Here is a 21356-nt window from a genome sequence, read left to right on the forward strand (position 1 = left end):
GCTGTTTACAAGCTAGAGTAGTGTATATAGTTAGTGTGTGCAGTAAGCAGTGGTTAATAATAAACCTGTGAGTGGCTGCTGGAGGTAGCCAGGTATTGCTGTGTTGTGTAGCAGTCCTGCACAGTGCTTCCTCATGGAATGTAGCACAAGTCACAACGTGCCTGAGGTATCGTACCCATTCCTGTGTCAAAAGACTTTCTGTTAGGACTTCAAGGAACTCGTCTGGCCGAATTGTATGCTGGCAATGTTCCGCTTCCCTAAGAATGTGAGGCAGGAGCTGAGTGCCGGGCGGTGCTGAGGGCCTGCTCAGTGTCTGCAGCAGCCACAGGCAGTGTGTATAATCCTGCCATTGTCTATCATGGGGACATAACGGGCCAGCCACGGAGAGAGGCCACAGTATTATACAGGGCTTATGTAATCCTATATACACCGCACACTGCAACAGGAAACAGCGCCCTCCTCCCCCCCTTATGACTACGGGAGTTTGGTTTGCTTATCTCTGATTAAAAATGTTAAGAGGGAACAACCAGAAATTAAGATTTGATAATAAAAAAAACTTAACCCTTTACAATCCCTTTTATTGTCATCCGTGTCCTCTCCAGATCTTCTTTTTCCATCTGGGGGGGATGACCTCCAGGGGCTGAGTGGCAAGGGGCCGGTGGGGTCACCAGTATAAGGAGGAATGCTAGTTAGTCTGAGGGGGCGGGGTTAGCACTGTTTACTGCTGCTGGCACAGTGGCCGCTGCTAATCAGTGGCTATTACTGCTGCTGGCACAGTGGTAGCTGATAATCAGTGGCTGGCATTGCTGCTGGCACTGTGGCAGCTGCTAATCAGTGGCTGTTACTGCTGCTGGCACTGTGGCAGCTGCTAATCAGTGGCTGTTACTGCTGCTGGTACAGTGGCAGCTGCTAATCAGTGGCTGTTACTGCTGCTGGCACAGTGGCAGCTGCTAATCAGTGGCTGTTACTGCTGCTGGCACAGTGGCAGCTGCTAATCAGTGGTGGTTACCCCTGCTGGCACAGTGGCAGCTGCTAATCATTGGCTGTTACTGCTGGCACAGTGACAGCTGCTAATCAGTGGTGGTTACCCCTGCTGGCACAGTGGCAGCTGCTAATCATTGGCTGTTATTGCTGGCACAGTGGCAGCTGCTAATCAGTGGTGGTTACCCCTGCTGGCACAGTGGCAGCTGCTAATCATTGGCTGTTACTGCTGGCACAGTGGCAGCTGCTAATCAGTGGTGGTTACCCCTGCTGGCACAGTGGCAGCTGCTAATCATTGGCTGTTACTGCTGGCACAGTGGCAGCTGCTAATCAGTGGTGGTTACCCCTGCTGGCACAGTGGCAGCTGCTAATCAGTGGCTGTTACTGCTGCTGGCATAGTGGTGGCTGTTACTGCTGCTAGCCCTGAATGCGGCACAGCAGCTGTGGACCGCACAAAACCCAAAAACAACTGTAGACATTTGGGGGCCACCAGAAAAGGCTCATTGGCTGCATTTGGCCCCCGGACCGGACTTTGGACATGCCTGCCATAGGTGGATGAATGGGATAGGGGTGTAATGGGGATCGTTATTCATTTTTTTTTTTAGGATTGTAATTGTATTGGGATATGATTTAGACAATATATATATATATATATATATATATATATATATATATATATGTAATTCATGCTACATTACATGCTTGATGTACGGTACTTTGCTTAAGGACAAATAGTTATTGAAATTGAATTATGCTTTTTGTTGGTTAGCAGATCGATTGAGCCTAAGAACTTAAAGGGACACTTAAGTAAAAAAAAATAGAGTTTTACTCACCTAGGGCTTCCAATAGCTCCCTGCAGCTGTCCGGTGCCCTCGCCGTCTCCCTCCGATCCTCCTGGCCCCGCCGGCAGCCACTTCCTGTTTCGGTGACAGGAGCTGACAGGCTAGGGACACGAGTGATTCTTCGCGTTCCTGGCCACAATAGCGCCATCTATGCTGCTATAGCATATATCATATACCATATAGCAGCATAGAGGGTGCTAATGTGTCTGGGAACGCGAAGAATCACTCGCATCCCCAGCCTGTCAGCTCCTGTCACCGAAACAGGAAGTGGCTGCTGGCGGGGCCAGGAGGATCGGAGGGAGACGGCGAGGGCACTGGACAGCTGCAGGGGGCGATTGGAAGCCCTAGGTGAGTAAAACTCATTTTTTTTGTTTGACTTGAGTGTCCCTTTAAGCATCTCTCGGGTACCATGCTTGACCAAGAGGACAGGTGTGGTAAGACCACCAGGGCCAATATGCTAGTTTTCACATATGAGATCTTTTTTCGATTACTTTTTAAATAACTTTTGTTGTTTGCTGGTGGCTTTAAAGGCATTTTAGAATCATAAACATTTTACTGGCCAAGCACAACCGGGCTGTGTCTGTAATTGGGTTTGGCACTTGCATGGCTCAGAGTAGAGGTAGGAATAGGACAACAAAGCACAGTAAAATTACAAAAACAGCACTTCACTGCATAGTCTATCAATTTTGAAATCTGGGGGGGGGGGAGGGGGGGGGTGGCGAACACTGGAGGGCATGGAGGGAGTTCAAGAGTTTCACTGCAGAGGGGAAGGAGTTTTTGTGTCTTGAAGTTCTGTTGGAGATGGTCCATAACCTGCGGCCTGATGGTAGCTGACTGAAGAAGCGGTGGCCAAGATGTGAGTGGTCGTTTTATGACAATGTGAAAATATCACCTAGGAGAAATCTCAAAAAAGTTAATTGTGTATTGGCCCAGGTCTGAAACTCTTATCATTGTGATCTACTAAGCTTCCAAATCTGTAATGCTGGGTACACACCATGCGTTTTCCCGCTCGATCCACGGGTCGATCGGGATCGATTCGATTATTTCTGGGTTTCGATCGTTCCTGCTGTCGATTTTGCATACTTAACATGCAAAATCGATGGCTGGAACGATCGAAACCCGATCGAGCATGTTGGAAATAATCGAATCGATCCCGATCGACTTGCGGATTGTACGGGAAAACGTATGGTGTGTACCCAGCATAAAATAGTTACAGCAATAGACCAGAGCTGGGCAGCTCTCAGGAACCACATAGCCAAGGCAGGGCATAAATCTCTTGTGAAGACCAATTTCTGAGGTTAGAACATCTCCTTTGGATCTCTCGGTGTTGTGCTTGGCACCTGCCTTTGACTATTGTGCTTCGGAATGGAGTATTTACTTGTTCCCAATTGAATTCTGCCAGGAAGTAATATTTCCTTTGTAATTTTATTGGACTGCGTTTCAGAAGACCAAACAATTATTTGGCTTCCCGTGCAATCAAGGTTCGCGACTACATTTGCCTACTAGGCTGCCAAATTCTGCATTTAGCTTCTTCGTCTCTTATTAGACCACGTAATATTATTTATTTTGCAGTCTTACAATTAGACTTTGCTTCCGATATACTGTAGAATGTTTTGTTTATCTTTTTTAACCAGCTGTTTTTGTCCCCAGTTATGTCCAATGCATCTCCTTAGCCTTTGTGTTCCCAAAGAAAGATGGGTCTTGTTTTCCTACCAGACAGATGTTTTTGGAAAATGATTGTACTGCCAGGTTTCGTGCACTTTTTTTTGTTTTACGTTTTTCTTTGTTTTTTTCTGTTGCAGATTTTATTGAAAACTCTTACACCTCCTCCGTCATCAAGAGGGATCTTAAAGTCACAGAGGTGAATGAGCACAACTTGCAGAGGAACCACATTACTGTGTCGAAAAAACGTAACTGGTTAACGCAGAGCACTCAACGATATGAAAACAAAGCCATTTTTCAGACTTCTATTTTCTATACCATTGCAAGTAAAGATCCCGAGGTTCACTTGTGTAGAACCGACAGAGATGTGTCCCTCAAGTCTCCGGAGACCGACACCGTCCCCACCACTCCCGCCAGCCCTTCAGCCATGCCCGCCACGGACCTCAGTGAAGAGAACGACGCCGACGACGAAGGAGAGATTTGGTATAACCCCATCCCGGAAGATGATGATGCCTTCGTCTGCCCGGCTCAGCCTTCGTCTCGGACGGTTTCTGATCCAGGCCATGAGGCTGTGGAGGCAACCAGGAAGGCTGGAGGTATTCTAAGCACAGCGGACCCGTTACAGGTGCCTCTCTCCTCTGAGAATAATGTCGGAGATTCCTCACATTCCATGGACTATAGCGTGCAGCTGTGCAAGCAGAGGGCTGTCTGCAAGTCTTCAGAAGACGCTCCTGTCTATCGAACCCATGACCACGGTAAGCTGCTTCTTCTCAGTTATAAACTTGTGTTTATACAACACGGATTCCCTGTGAACTATGCTGAAACCAACCTCAAATTTCAGATAGAAGTAGCTCTTACCTTAGGTCTCTTGCTTACAGGCTGGTAGACTTTGTGTCAAAAGAGAACAAATGTTCATGGTACTGATTCGAGCATAAATCATATTTGCAGAAACATTTTTGTCAGCCACAAAATCAAATTCCATTTACCCACTGCTCTATGTTTATGTAGTCTACATCCTGGCCCTGCATTGCAAGCATTCCAAACTAATCAGAAATGTTTCTGCTGTATTGCCATTGCCAACAAGAAGGAAGCTTGTCATCACCCCTCCCATATTACTGCTCCTCACTGAATGGCTGAGGGCAGTTCAGTGAGCTGCTGAAATCTGATCTGACCGTGCTGTTTCTAGGAGAGAGAAAAAAAGTAAGGGAGGAAATGACATCGTGATTGGCTTGAGTCAGAGGGAATCAAAATGGCAAACGCCAGGAACAGTTTTTTCTTTATTTACTATATAAAATTCACCAAAATTAGAACGTGGACAGTACAATACATCTGTTATATACATCATATGATTAAGTGCATTTAACATTAAAATGCGAAATGATCTTTCTATCGGGGCAATGCTAATCATAAAGATTTGCATCTCTGAAGGAATCTGTGAACTCCTGAAAAACATCTTTTTTTTCTGGCTACACCTTTGATCTCACAGGAATAGGAAATGAGGGAATTTCACCCCACCCCGAAAAGAGACGGTTAGGCAGGGTCCACAAATTTGAATGCATTTTGCAAATGAGTGAAAACGCATGCAATTCGCTAATGAAACTCAATGGAGGATCGCACTTCTGCCAAAATTAGCATTTTTGCATGCACAAAAAATCTTGCAGCATAGATTCACACATCACAAATGATTTCCCACTGGCTGAGGAATGCCCATCAGGTATCGCGGGAGTCCACATTCGCTTTCTCGAGGGCCCATATGACTCCCGCGATACTTGTGGGGCAATCCTCAGGATGAATCGCAGACCTCCTGGCTGCTAACTACAAACCTGGCATTCACTTCACTACGGACCCGGTGTAGTATCACTATTCCCCACTGCATTGCACTACACTACTGTCTAGTACATTTGTACGCTGCTCCATTCAGATATGTACTTTAGTAGGTTAAGGTTGTGTGCTTAAAGTTAATGGGAATCTGATTTAAGAAAAAAAAAAGCCTGATACTTAAGTAGAGGCAATGCTCAGGTCCTATACAGCCTTCCTCCTCCTCGCACGGTCCCCCTGTTGCAGCGGCAGCTTCCCCGTTTGAATCCCCCGCCACGGGGGACTTTGGGAGGTGATTCCTCGCGAAGACAGACGGCTCCATACTGCGCACGCGCAAGTGTGCACGAGAGAGGGTGCTCGCGCATGCGCAGTATGGAGAGCCTATGCTAACTATACAGGGGCAACTATGCTAGCTATACTGGGGGCACCTATGATAACTATACAGGGGCAACTATGCTAGCTATACTGTGGGGGCACCTATGCTAACTATACAGGGGCAACTATACTAGCTATACTGGGGACACCTATGCTAACTATACAGGGGCAACTATGCTAGCTATACTGTGGGGGCACCTATGCTAACTATACAGGGGCAACTATACTAGCTATACTGGGGACACCTATGCTATAACTATACAGGGGCAACTATGCTAGCTATACTGGGGACACCTATGCTAACTATACAGGGGCAACTATGCTAGCTCTACTTGGGGCACCTATGCTAACTATACAGGGGCAACTATGCTAGCTATACTGGGGACACCTATGCTAACTATACAGGGGCAGCTATGCTAGCTATACTGGGGGCACCTATGCTAACTATACTGGTGGCAACTATGCTAGCTATACTGGGGACACCTATGCTAACTATACTGGGGCAACTATGCTAGCTATACTGGGGACACCTATGCTAACTATACTGGGGCAACTATGCTAGCTATACTGGGGACACCTATGCTAACTATACAGGGGCAACTATGCTAGCTATACTGGGGACACCTATGCTAACTATACAGGGGCAGCTATGCTAGCTCTACTTGGGGCACCCATGCTAACTATACAGGGGCAACTATACTGGGGGCACCTATGCTAACTATACAGTGGCAACTATGCTAGCTATACTGGGGGCACCTATGCTAACTATACTGGGGGCAACTATGCTAGCTATACTGGGGGCACCTATGGTAGCTATACTGGGGACACCTATGCTAACTATACTGGGGCAACTATGCTAGCTATACTGGGGACACCTATGCTAACTATACAGGGGCACCTATGCTAACTATACAGGGGAAACTATGCTAGCTATACTGGGGACACCTATGCTAACTATACAGGGGCAACTATATTAGCTATACTGGGGACACCTATGGTAGCTATACTGGGGACACCTATGCTAACTATACTGGGGACTCCTATGCTAGCTATACTGGGGGCACCTATGCTAACTTTACAGGGGCAACTATGCTAGCTTTATTGGGGGCACCTATGTTAACTATACAGGGGCAACTATGCTAGCTATACTGGGGGCACCTATGCTAACTGTACTGGGGCAACTATGCTAACTGTACTGGGGCAACTATGCTAGCTATACTGGGGGCACCTATGCTAACTATACAGGGACAACTATGCTAGCTATACTGGGGACACCTATGCTAACTATACAGGGGCAACTATGCTAGCTATACTGGGGACACCTATGCTAACTATACAGGGGCAACTATGCTAGCTATACTGGGGGCACCTATGCTAACTATACAGGGGCAACTATGCTAGCTATACTGGGGGCACCTATGCTAACTATACAGGGGCAACTATGCTAGCTATACTGGGGGCACCTATGCTAACTATACTGGTGGCAACTATGCTAGCTATACTGGGGACACCTATGCTAACTATACAGGGGCACCTATGCTAGCTATACTGGGGACACCTATGCTAACTATACAGGGGCAACTATGCTAGCTATACTGAGGACACCTATGCTAACTATACAGGGGCAACTATGCTAGCTATACTGGGGGCACCTATGCTAACTATACTGGTGGCAACTATGCTAGCTATACTGGGGACACCTATGCTAACTATACTGGGGCAACTATGCTAGCTATACTGGGGACACCTATGCTAACTATACAGGGACAACTATGCTAGCTATACTGGGGGCACCTATGCTAACTATACAGGGGCAACTATGCTAGCTATACTGGGGACACCTATGCTAACTATACAGGGGCAACTATGCTAGCTATACTGGGGGCACCTATGCTAACTATACAGGGGCAACTATGCTAGCTATACTGGGGGCACCTATGCTAACTATACTGGTGGCAACTATGCTAGCTATACTGGGGACACCTATGATAACTATACTGGGGCAACTATGCTAGCTATACTGGGGACACCTATGCTAACTATACAGGGGCACCTATGCTAGCTATACTGGGGGCACCTATGCTAACTTTACAGGGGCAACTATGCTAGCTTTATTGGGGGCACCTATGTTAACTATACAGGGGCAACTATGCTAGCTATACTGGGGGCACCTATGCTAACTGTACTGGGGCAACTATGCTAGCTATACTGAGGACACCTATGCTAACTATACAAAGGACAACTATGCTAGCTATACTGGGGACACCTATGCTAACTATACAGGGGCAACTATGCTAGCTATACTGGGGACACCTATGCTAACTATACAGGGGCAACTATGCTAGCTATACTGGGGGCACCTATGCTAACTATACTGGTGGCAACTATGCTAGCTATACTGGGGACACCTATGATAACTATACTGGGGCAACTATGCTAGCTATACTGGGGACACCTATGCTAACTATACAGGGGCACCTATGCTAGCTATACTGGGGACACCTATGCTAACTATACAGGGGCAACTATGCTAGCTATACTGAGGACACCTATGCTAACTATACAGGGGCAACTATGCTAGCTATACTGGGGGCACCTATGCTAACTATACTGGTGGCAACTATGCTAGCTATACTGGGGGCACCTATGCTAACTATACAGGGGCAACTATGCTAGCTATACTGGGGACACCTATGCTAACTATACTGGGGCAACTATGCTAGCTATACTGGGGACTCCTATGCTAACTATACTGGGGCATCTATACTAGCTGTACTGGGGGCACATGCTAACTATACAGGGACAACTATGCTAGCTATACTGGGGGCACCTATGCTAGCTATACTGGGGACACCTATGCTAACTATACAGGGGGAACTATGCTAGCTATACTGGGTGCACCTATGCTAACTATACTGGGGCATCTATACTAGCTATACTGGGGGCACATGCTAACTATACAGGGACAACTATACTAGCTATACTGGGGACTCCTATGCTAACTATACAGGGGCAACTATACTAGCTATACTGGGGACTCCTATGCTAACTATACAGGGACAACTATACTAGCTATACTGGGGACACCTATGCTAACTATACAGGGACAACTATACTAGCTATACTGGGGACTCCTATGCTAACTATACAGGGGCAACTATGCTAGCTATACTGGGGCATCTATACTAGCTATACTGGGGGCACATGCTAACTATACAGGGACAACTATACTAGCTATACTGGGGACTCCTATGCTAACTATACAGGGGCAACTATGCTAGCTATACTGGGGCATCTATACTAGCTGTACTGGGGGCACATGCTAACTATACAGGGACAACTATACTAGCTATACTGGGGACTCCTATGCTAACTATACAGGGGTAACTATGCTAGCTATACTGGGGCATCTATACTAGCTATACTGGGGGCACATGCTAACTATACAGGGACAACTATACTAGCTATACTGGGGACTCCTATGCTAACTATACAGGGGCAACTATGCTAGCTATACTGGGGCATCTATACTAGCTGTACTGGGGGCACATGCTAACTATACAGGGACAACTATGCTAGCTATACTGGGGGCACCTATGCTAGCTATACTGGGGACACCTATGCTAACTATACAGGGGGAACTATGCTAGCTATACTGGGGGCACCTATGCTAACTATACAGGGACAACTATACTAGCTATACTGGGGACTCCTATGCTAACTATACAGGGGCAACTATGCTAGCTATACTGGGGCATCTATACTAGCTATACTGGGGGCACATGCTAACTATACAGGGACAACTATACTAGCTATACTGGGGACTCCTATGCTAACTATACAGGGGCAACTATGCTAGCTATACTGGGGCATCTATACTAGCTGTACTGGGGGCACATGCTAACTATACAGGGACAACTATACTAGCTATACTGGGGACTCCTATGCTAACTATACAGGGGCAACTATACTAGCTATACTGGGGACTCCTATGCTAACTATACAGGGGCAACTATGCTAACTATACTGGGGCATCTATACTAGCTATACTGGGGACTCCTATGCTAACTATATAGGGGCAACTATACTAGCTATACTGGGGCACCTATGCTAACTATACAGGGGGCACCTATTGTAGCAATACTGGGGACACCTATGCTAACTATACAGGGGCAACTATGGTAGCTATACTGGAGCAACTATACTAAAAATCCTGGGGTAACTGTACTCTCTATACCGGGGCAAATCGGGGGGGGGGGGGGGGGGAATTGCTGTTCAACTCCTCCTACTTCTACCGCTGTGGTAACCCCCAACATCCTTCTCCCCGTCCGCCCCTCCCCCGGTCCCCAGAAAAAAGTTTGGTCTGGATCGCGGTCCCCGGGCCGGAAAAGGTTGGGGACCCCTGCTCTATCGGACCCAGAGCCTTCCCTCTCCTGAGAAAAGCATCTGGCTTTTTTTTTTTTTTTCCCCTCATTCCCCTAAACTTTAAACGGATCGTTAAGCCTGAAATAAAAAATCAGTTTTACTCACCCGGATCTTTTACCAGCCCCCTGCAGCCATCCTGTGCCCGTGCAGTCACTCACGGATCCTCCTGTCCTCTGCCGCCAGCTAGTTTCGTTTTCGGCTGACAGGCGCATGACGCTATTGCGGACTGGAGCACAAAGAAACAGACACATGGCCAGGCCTGTTGGGCCTGTCGCCGAAAACGACACTAGCTACCGGTGGGGGACCCTAGGATCCACAAGTGACTGCGAGGGCACAGGATGGCTGCAGGGGGTTGGTATAAGCCCCAAGTGAGTAAAACTGATTTTTTTTTCAGGCTTAAAGGAATACTGTAGGGGGGGTAGAGGGAAAAGAGTTGAACTTACCCGGGGCTTCTAATGGTCCCCCGCTAACATCCTGTGCCCGCGCAGCCACTCACCGATGCTCCGGCCCCGCCTCCGGTTCACTTCTGGAATTTCCGACTTTAAAGTTGGAAAACCAATGTGCCTGCATGGCCATGTCTACGCTCCCGCTGATGTCACCAGGAGTGTATTGTGCAGGCCCAGTACAGTCTGTGCCTGCGCAGTACGCTCCAGGTGACGTTGGCGGGAGCGTGGACATGGCTATGCAGGCACATTGGTTTTGCAACTTTAAAGTCGGAAATTCCAGAAGTGAACTGGAGACTGGAGCATCAATGAGTGGTTGCGCGGGCACAGGACGTCTGCGGGGGACCATTAGAAGCCCCAGGTAAGTTCAACTCTTTTTTTTTTTTTTTCCTACCGCCTTACAGTACTCCTTTAAGTGTCACTTTAAGGATTATATGTATGTGGCGATTTTCCCTTTTGTACAAAATGTTTTTGTACTGTTTACACTTAGCACTTTTTTGGATCTATAGGTTTCACTACCTCCTAATTTATGCACTTTGAACCCGGGTTCTATAAAGTTTATTCTCCGTGTGACGGCCTGAAGAAGTGAATTATTTGATACCAGCTTATCGGGGGGCTTAGAGTTCTGTCACGGAGTACCGCTTCGATCCATTTGTGCTTAAGTGGGACTCCGCATACGATTGGCTGTTTCAAAACAACACGGACTTGCTTCACTGCACGTCTCTTGTCATAAATCGCATCGGAAGACCGTTACACGTATTTGCTGATTAACGCCCTGCGTGTCACGGAGCCCGGCCAATCCAGCGAGTTAAAGAGTAACCTTTATTGCATGGCGAGGCCTGGAGACGTGACTATTCTGTGCTGCGTTACTGCAGGCACTCTGCTGCGCCTCAGGACATATAGACGCTTCATAGGTTAGTAGGTTAGCACAGTTAACATCAGGTTTTGATCAGGGCTGTGGAGTCAGTCGTTTTTGGGTACCTGGAGCCAGAATCGGTGGTTTCATATACTGTGGAGTCGGATGATTTTTGCACCAACTCCATAGCCCTGGTAAGTATTAGACTAATAGTGCCCATATATGGTACAATTGGTATCATTTTTTTTTCAACTAGATTCAAATAGATAAAAAATCGCATAGTTGTTTTCGAGGTACCATACACGAACGTTCAGTTTGTCATAAAAAATGATCGAATATAAAGATTTTTTCCAACATGTCCGTATTTTTATCGAAAAAACTTTATAATCGTTCGGTTTTTATTTTTTAATTCGATCGTTTTGGTCGAATAAATGGGAAAGTCAATTTTTTTTTATTATACCGTGTATGGGCACCATAAGGAGTCTGAGTCGGAGCAAATTTGGGCATGGCTGTGGAGTCGGTACAACTCCAGGTACCCAAAATGGCTCCGACTCCAACTCCTTAGTCTAATACTTACCAGGGCTGTGGATTTTGTACAAAAATCATCCATCTCCTCAGTTTATGAAATCACCGACTCCTGGTACCCAAAATTGCTCTGACTCCAACTCCGACTCCACAGCCCTGATTTTAGGTACCTGGAGCAAGTGCTGTAAAGACAGCGCAAGAGATTTGGGCGCAACCAGCGCCACCATAGGCCGCAATAGGAATTACGACTATAGCGGCGCTCAGTGAGTAATTTGAGCGCCGTCAAAAGAAAGCCGGAGCACAAATTATTACAAAAACGTTGTAATTCGTCTGCTAGCAATAGCTGGTAGCCAAACTACATCTTTTCCCCACTCTCCACGGCGGCCTGAAGGGGGAATAGTAATTAACGCTGCCGGGACTTGTGCAGGAGCAGGGCGAGCCGTTTATCGGCTTTACCCTGCGCCCAAATATTCTGGCGTCCGTCTCAATTCATAGCTAAGCACTTGGAGTTGTTGGTTTCATAAACTGAGGAGTTGGATGATTTTTGTACCGACTCCACAGCTCTGGTTTTGATTACTCGGTACAGCTGATGAAAAAAAGTACGGGATTCTTCTTCCTGTGCTGTTTTCCAGCATAAACACGCTGCTGGTCTGTTTGCCTTTTATGGCCGTGCTGTGTTCTGTTGTTGCGCGGGGCTCTTGGCTGCACGGCTTGCCTCATCTGGCTCGGTGCGTTTGCAGCAGTGGAGAGCCGGGCTGAATAGATCTTTATGTGAAGTCACAATGTTTCTTATTGTTTACTTGTTAGAGACGTCGTTTCCCGCTGCCCATTTTCATGTTTAACCCTTTCACGCCCTCTTTCCTGACTGACGTCTGAGTTGAGTGGGGGTTTTTTATATTCTTTTTTTTGCATTTTGACCCAAACACTCCTTTCCTGGCTATGTATGCTTCCTGCTTAAAGGACAACTGTAACAAGAGTGATATGCAGGCTGACATGGTTATTTCCTGTTAAACAGTTGCCTGGCTGCCCTGCTGGTCTATTTGGCTGCAGTTGTGTCTGAATCACACCAGAAACAAGTATGCAATTTATCTTCTCAGATCTGACAATAATGTCAGAAACACCTGATCTGCTGCATGCTTGTTCAGGGGCTATGGCTAATAGTATTAGAGGCAGAGGATCAGCAAGGCTGCCAGGCAACTGGTATTCGTTAAAAAGTAAATATGGCATCCTCCACATCCCTCTCACTTTAGGTGTACTTTAAAGGGGAAGTGAAGTAAGAGGTATACGGAGGCTGCCACATTTATTTCCTTTTAAGCAATACCAGTTGCCTGGCTGTCGTGCTGATCCTCTGCCTCTAATACTATTAGCCATAGCCCCTGAACAAGCATGCGGCAGATCAGGGGTTTCTGACATTAATGTCAGATCTGACAAGACTAGCTGCATGCTTGTTTCTGGTGTTATTCAGATACTACTGCAGAGAAATAGACCAGCAGGGCTGCCAGGCAACTGGTATTGATTAAAAGGAAATAAATATGGCAGCCTCCGTATACCTCTTACTTCAGTTCCCCTTTAATAGGAATCTGAAGTGAGAGGAGCGTGGACGCTGACACTATTTTGTTTTGTTTTTTTCCGGCTAGTTTCACGTATTCAGTGGTGCGATCGTCGTACTCTCTGTATTGGAGTGCAATTACTCCATATAAACTGCAATACCACAGATTACGATTTTTGGGAAACTGCAAACGGAATCGCCTCCATTGACTTTTGTTAGCCTAGCGCTTTTGGAATCTCGGCCTAGCCCTAAGGGCTGGGACCCCCAGGGGCTGGTTCAGCGGCACTTTGGAATCGCCAGCAATTCCGAAATCACCAGACTAATGAAAGGCAATGAAGGGAATTTCCACAAATCATAATCTCTGGTCCAGAAGCATATATGGAGTGATCTTACTACAAAACCAATGATGGCATCGCTGCAAAAGCACTTTTCGATCGCTGTACAAAGGGAATTTACAGGATAAAAGTCGCTAGCATAAAATTTAAAAGTGTTTAAAAAGCACCAGAAAATGCTGCTAAAATCGCTACAAAAAGCGTTTAGTGATTCTGGTTGCATTTTGGAATATCTAGTGGGCCTGAGGCTTTGGGACCCTCTATAGATTGCTGATCGCAGTTTAGCAGCGATTCCTGGCATTTTTAGTAGCGATTTTATTTTAGTGCTAGAGATTGCAAAGCGATTGTGATTAACAATTTGCAGTTCTGCAAGGGATTGTGGGTAAGGTGGTTGTTTTTTGGTAGTAAGCTGCAAAATCTCTTTGCAATTGCTACGTATATTGATTTGAAAAGGGATTTTGCGGCAATCCTGTACGTAACATTGACTTGCAATCCCTAGCAAAATGGTGCAAGTAGAGTGAATGGGATTAGGCCAAATCGCAATCGCTGCACTGGGCTCATCTCCATTTACTTTCATTGAGATAGCAATTCCTAGAAAGCATTAATCGTTGAAAGCGCTCTGTGGGTCCTTGGCCTCGGGGGGGGGGGGGGGGGGGGCTTTGAATAGAGAACTGTTGCTTGCGCAGTGTTCTTATTTGGTGCAGCTGTCTAAGGAAATTCTCTTTGGAAAAGCCACTCGCATGACCCAGAGTGGGTTTCTTTGTATGCGCTGAGCCATCATCTGATCACACCCCATCCCTCTGCTCCCTTCTGTGGGCGGGGTCAACTCTGTTCAGAGAAAAAGACTGGCTGTTGCCCCACCCCAAACCCTTAACTCCTCCCTGTCTACCTTCTGTAGATAATAGGATAGGCGTAGAGGTTTGGACATCTCATAGACTGCTGTTCAGTCCAACCAAGCTGTATCTGACATGGCACAGGAAGTCAGCATTGCAAACTGGCAGTTAAAAATGTTTTTGTATTATGTGCAATGCTCAAAATTTAGTGTATTTCAAATTATGATCTATTTCACCTAGGACTATATTTTCACACCTTGTCAATACAATGCCCTTTAAACCCCTTAGCAAAGATGATAAATTATCTCCCAGGACAAAACTTTTTAAGAGAAAAGTAAATAGGATCGTGCCCCAGTGTGTATTAAAAAGCAAAAAACACAAACTTGAGTTGTAAATCTGAGGTTGTGAGTAGGACAGGCCTGGCCAGCGGATGGGCGTGTCCAGAGTGGGTGGGCGTGTCCAGAGGTTTCCACTTTCTCCTGCTGTGTGTGAAATGAGGCCTTGAGGTTGACTGGTCACATCAGATGTTTATATAGGGAGGACCGTGTGTGGTGCTGGCACGTCCCAGACAGACTATTTACCAGCGCAGGACAAAGGCCCTCTCATTCAGGAGTAACAAGTCAGCACAACTCCACAGAGGATCACACAAGCAAGAAACAAGATGCCTTATATAGGCACACACCAAAGCCTGCCCTGCAACAAAAGCCTGGTCATTGCTGGGTATTTATATAGCACTGACATCTTCCACAGTGCATCAGAGTACATGGCCATGTCACTGACTGCCTGTCCCTCACAGAACATCACACACTATTTCCTACCCCATTATGTATTTACATACCACTGATATCTTCTGAAGCACTTTACAGAGTACATAGTCATGTCACTGACTGGCTTCAGGAGCACACAATCTAATCCTACCATAGTCCTAGTCAAATGTCTTACTATATTACTATGTATTTATATAGCACTGAAATCTTCTGCAGCACTTTGCAGAGTACATTGACATGTCACTGACTGTCCTCAGAGGAGCTCACAATCTAATCCTACCATATTCATAGTCTAATGTCCTACTACTGTATATTATGTAGTTATATAGCACAGGGATCTTCTGCAGCACTTTACAGAGTACATTGCCATGTTACTGTCTTCAGAGGAGTTCACAATCTAATGCTACCATAGTCATAGTCTAATGGCCTACCTTATTATGTATTTATATAGCACTGACATCTTCCGCAGCACTTTACAGAGTACATAGTCATGCCACTGACTGTCCTCAGAGGAGCTCACAATCTAATGTCTACCATGGTCAAGTCTTATGTCCTACAATATTATTATTTTGTTATTATTATTATTATTATATAGCACTGGCATCTTCTGCAGCACATTACAGAGTACATATGGTAGTCGTGTGACTGACTGATCTCAGAGGAGCTCACCCCATAATCCTAGTCTAACGTCCTACCATATTATTATGCATTTATATGGAGCTGACACTTTCTGCAGCACATTACAGAGTACATAGCCATGTCACTGACATACCTCAGAGGAGCTCACAGTCTAATCCCTACTATAGTCATAGTCTAGTGAAGTCGCAATGGCCTGATCCTGCATTCTTTTTGAAGCGCTCTAATGCAAAAGATAGGAAAACTGCAAAATCACTTTTCAGTCACTGTGCAAAAGCAATCGCTCAAAAATCGCATAAATGTTCAATACAAAATATCCGTTAATCGACCCAAAAAAAACCCCCATTGCAGAAGCCATTGCAGCAATTTTACTTCCCCAACCCCACAAAAAAATAGATATTGCAAATTGAATTTGAATCGCTCTGCAAGCACAAGCACTAAAAATTGTTTCAAAAGTCACAGGAAATCGTTCTAAAATTGTTTGTTTTTTAAATTGCGAACGCTAGCAAAATCGCTGAACGAATGCGCTTGCAATTAGCAATCTGTAGTGGATGTCCGGCGTTGGAGAATGTGAGCTCTATTTACCAAGTCCTCTCCAGCCTCCTTGATCGTGCTCCTGTAGCCGGGAGCGTTTTGCGCATGCGTGGTTATGAGCTGAAAGTACATGCACCAAACTTTTGTTCCACCTAGGATATCCTTTAAAGAGGCACTCTAGTGACATCTAATAGAATGTAGTAAGTTGTTCAGGATAGCCACTTTTACAGTCATCTTTCTGGTTTCGGCATCAAAAACACTTCCAATAGCTATATATAGCTGTACATTGGTATACAACCCTACCCTCCCAATGATGTTTAGGCTAGGCCAGGCCTGGGCAAAGGTTTATGCGCCCCGGGCTGCATTGTGCGGGCTACATTCCTTAAATTCCAACCCCCTCCTTCCCTGCAGAGTTGTGAGCGGGCACCAGGGGGTTTGAGACTGACCTCGCTCAGCAATGTCCCGCGTCCCATCTCCATGGCAATAGGACGTCACATGACGTGACATCAGGGTGCGCCAGCGTATTACATGCTGGCACATCCTTACGTCACGTCATGTGACATCCTGTTGCCATGGAGATGCGACGCAAGACCTTGCTGAGCGAGGTCAGTCTCAAACCCCCTGGTGCCCGCTCACAACTCTGCAGGGAAGGAGGGTGATCCGGACGCCTGTTGGTGGCCCAGAGGAGCAGCGCACTGGCCCACAGGCCGTAGTTTGCCCAGCGCTGGGCTAGGCTGTTTAGCTATGCAGAATTCAGCTGAGGTAGGAGATAATGACCCCCCTCTACTGATAATTTAGCGGGAGTACAGTGGCCACCAATGTTACCTGGTACTGCCCGCTCACCCCTGCCATGTGATGTCACTCTGGTGCCGTTTTATTGGCCCACCGCCCCCCACATAGCAACAGAACACATTGCTAGACATCTGTACAGCCTCGGCCCTGCACTGTTACCTGACGGATCGGGCCCTGATCCCCAGCGTGCTACGTTCCTCATTTGAATGGGGCTTTAGGGTCCATACACACATCCAATTCTGATCGCCCAATGATTGGCCAACGTTACCACTTCGATCTAGTCAGAGAGGTTACCTACACAATATGTTCATAGTAGTCAAAATCTATGGGCCATTCTACTAGATCGGGCATGGGCAAACTTGGCCCTCCAGCTGTTAAGGAACTACAAGTCCCACAATGCATTGCAGGTGTCTGACAGCCACAGTCATGACTTATAAAGGCAAATGCATTGTGGGACTTGTAGTTCCGTAACAGCTGGAGGGCTGAGTTTGCCCATGCCTGTACTAGATGGTAATATTGACCAATCAAAATTGGATGTATGTACGCCTACTTAAAGCGAACCTTAAGTCTACTAAAAAAAATGAGATTTACTCACCTGGGGCTTCCCTCAGCCCCCAGCAGCCGATCGGTGCCCTCGCAGCTCCGCTCCGATGTCCCAGGACCCGCCGGGGAGCGATCGGCTGCTGGGGGCTGAGGGAAGCCCCAGGTGAGTAAATCTCATTTTTTTTTAGTAGACTTAAGGTTCGCTTTAAAGCGGATCCAAGATGAAAAACTAACTATAACAAGTAACTTGTCTATATATCTTATCTAAAGTTTAGATAGTTTACACAGCAAATCTAGCTGCAAACAGCTTTAATAGAAAATGATTATTTCTTCCTGTGATACAATGACAGCAGCCATGTTGTTTGTAAACATTACACAGAGGCAAGCTGATCTGTATCTTGAGCACTCAGCCTGTGAAAAAAAACGAATTCCCCCTCCTCTCTCCTCCCCTCTGCCTCTGAAATCAATGGCTAGCAACACCTCCCCCTCTCCTGCCCAGACTGAGCTCCCATGAGCCCTTGCTACTGCCAAGGCTCTCTGAAAACCTGTGGGCGCGGTTTATTTAGTTTATAGGGAATTAGAGAAGTGTTTGGCTTGAGGAATAACCTATAAACAATAGGAAAGGAACACAATTATGCAATGAGTAAAAGTTCACCTCGGATCCACTTTAAGCCTGGTACACACATCCAGTTTTCATTGGTCAATATTTCCTCTTCCATGTAGTATACAAGATTACCTACACAATCTGCTCATAGTATTCAAAATCTATTGGCCCTCATACTACATAGAGGTGGTAGCATTGGTCAGTCATTGGCCAATAGTGATGGTCGTGTCTAGGAGAACACATGGAGAATTGTGTGATTTGTTTGATCAGCTGATAGATTTGCAAAGCTTTGATTTGCTGTTATCACATCCTGCTTTAGCACATGATCATGACTAGCAAACCTGTCACCTAGTCACCTGACCACACTGATCACCTGCTTCTCTGAGTTCTCCTAGACCATCACTATTGGCCAATCAAAATGGATGTGTCTACCAGGCTGTAGCTTTTTTTGATGGTGACCGTGTTATAGAGCCTAATTTCTTTGTGTTTTTATTCTTCCAGGACCAGCTGTCTGCAGTATCCAGAAGTCCCATTCAATGTCACCAGCAGATTTCTCTCCCCCTTGCAGCCCCAACCCCTCAAAGAAAGGAGGTAGCATTAACTGGTCCCTCCCTGACAAAATCAAGTCCCCCAGGACAGTCCGGAAACTGTCTATGAAAATGAAAAAATTGCCCGAGCTCAGTAGAAAGCTGAGCGTTAAAGGGACATCGAGCCATGCCAACTCTGACCCATCATCTTCCACCTCCAAAGGAAACTGCCAGGATGTAAGCCATGCCCAATCTTTGTCGTCTTCCAGGTCGGCCGCCAGCAGGAACGTCATCAGCCGATACCACCTTGACAGCAGCGTGTCTTCCCAACAAAGCTACAAGAAGAAGAGTTCAGGTACTTCCAAATCCTCCAGCAAAGGGGGTTACCTCAGCGATGGAGACTCCCCTGAACTTATAACCAAGTCTGGTAAACATGGTGGGGAGAATCGGTCGACAAAGGGAAAAGAATCCCTACCAAGCAATAACACGAAGGTGGAGATGGACATTGACGCCTTTCGGCACTATAGCTTTTCTGATCAACCCAAGTGCTTCCAGTACGTTTCGGGGCTGATGAGCCTTCACTTTTACGGGGCGGAGGACTTGAAGCCTCCTAGGATAGACTCCAAGGACGTGTTTTGCGCTATACAAGTCGATTCGGTTAACAAAGCCAGGACGGCGCTCCTGACCTGCAGGACGTCATTCCTAGACATGGATCACACCTTCAATATCGAACTTGAAAACGCCCAGCACTTAAAACTGGTTGTGTTTAGTTGGGACCCGACCCCAAAGCGGAATAGAGTTTGTTGCCACGGCACCGTGGTCCTGCCAACACTTTTCAGGGTGACCAAAACTCACCAGCTGGCGGTGAAATTGGAACCCCGGGGGTTGATTTACGTGAAGCTTACTCTCATGGAGCAGTGGGAGAACTCGTCGGACCGCCTAGGGGTGGACCGGGATCCTGTTGTGTTCGGAGTGGATGCCCACCTGGTGGTCGAGAAGGAGAATACGGGATCAATGGTCCCACTTCTCATGGAGAAATGCATCTTGGAGATCGAGAAGAGAGGCTGCCAGGTAACGGGACGCTGACTCTCATATCTTTACTTCTCTACATTTTTTGTTATCAGTACTGACTAGGGATGATCAATGAGATGCTATTAATCCTGAGTTGATGCCATTATCATGCAAATTTCAGCAGCTTGGAAATGGGCCAATCAAATACAGCAAATCCTGGTACACACATCCAATTTTGGTTGCCCAATCATTGGCTTATTTTACCACTTCCATGTAGTATGAGAGCCTACCTACACAATCTATTCATAGTATTAAAAATCTGTTGGTCCTCATACTACATGAAGGCGGTATAATTGGCCAACTATTGGCCAGTTAAAATTTAAATTGTGTACCAGGCTTAAAGAGGAACTCCAGTGAAAATAATGTAGTAAAAAAAAAAGTGCTTCATTTTTACCATAATTATGTATAAATGATTTAATCAGTGTTTGCTCATTGTAAAATCTTTCCTCTCCCCGATTTACATTCTGACATTTATTACATGGTGACATTTTTACTGTGGGCAGGTTATGTAGCTGCTCCTAGCTGTTTTGGCTGTTAGAGACAGCTGTAAACAGCTAATTCCTGTCTGTGAACATTGTTACATTGTGGAAGTTTGCCCAGAGTACCGCGGTACTCAGAGCTTCTTGTGGGAGGAGTTTCAGCACAAAATCAGTCATACAGCGCCCCCTGATGGTCTGTTTGTGAAAAGCATTATATTTATCATGTAAAAGGGGGTATCAGCTACTGATTGGGATAAAGTTCAATTCTAGGTTGGAGTTTCTATTTAAGGTGTATATCTCGTGTTTTTTTCCAACTATTATCTAATATTTTTAAAGAGCAGTGCAGAGTACACTGAATTATTCATGTGACTGACAGTCCTCAGAAGAGCTCACAATCTAATGTCCTTACAATAGCCATAGCCCAATGTCTCTACAATAGCATAAGTCCAGTTAAGGGGGAAGCCAATTAGCCTACTAGTATGTTTTGTTGGGTGTCGGCAGAGACTGGAGTGTCCGGAGATGGCCCGCGTAAACATGGTGAGAACATGCAAACTCCACGAAGACAGCATCCAGGCCGGGGGTCCAACCCCTCAACTCAACAACTACAAGGCGAGAGTGCTATGCACTGTCCCTGATCCTTATCCCCCATTCCTTTCCCTTTTTGTATAGATGGGGCTGTAGTTAAGACCTGTTTTTGTTTTTAAAAAAATACATTTAACCACTTCCGGATACCGGGTGGTTTTGCTGATCGGTGCTGCGTGG

At 46.2% G+C, this 21356-nt stretch overlaps 1 protein-coding gene across 4 annotated transcripts in view; it reads left to right on the forward strand.

The window, feature by feature from the left end:
- Nucleotides 1-21356, forward strand: part of SYDE2 (synapse defective Rho GTPase homolog 2) — a 112387-nt gene that overhangs the window by 33609 nt on the left and 57422 nt on the right. For all 4 annotated transcript variants that reach the window (XR_011021934.1, XR_011021935.1, XM_068239117.1 and 1 more), the window contains exons 3-4: nucleotides 3626-4240; nucleotides 19019-20115. Coding sequence is in view for 2 of the 4 variants with exons in the window: in XM_068239117.1 (XP_068095218.1) it covers nucleotides 3626-4240; nucleotides 19019-20115 (1712 nt within the window). In the remaining 2 variants the exon portion in view is untranslated. The remainder of the gene's footprint in view (nucleotides 1-3625; nucleotides 4241-19018; nucleotides 20116-21356) is intronic.

Source organism: Hyperolius riggenbachi, chromosome 6, assembly GCF_040937935.1.
Source record: "Hyperolius riggenbachi isolate aHypRig1 chromosome 6, aHypRig1.pri, whole genome shotgun sequence".
In the NCBI taxonomy this organism is placed as follows: Eukaryota; Metazoa; Chordata; class Amphibia; order Anura; family Hyperoliidae; genus Hyperolius; species Hyperolius riggenbachi.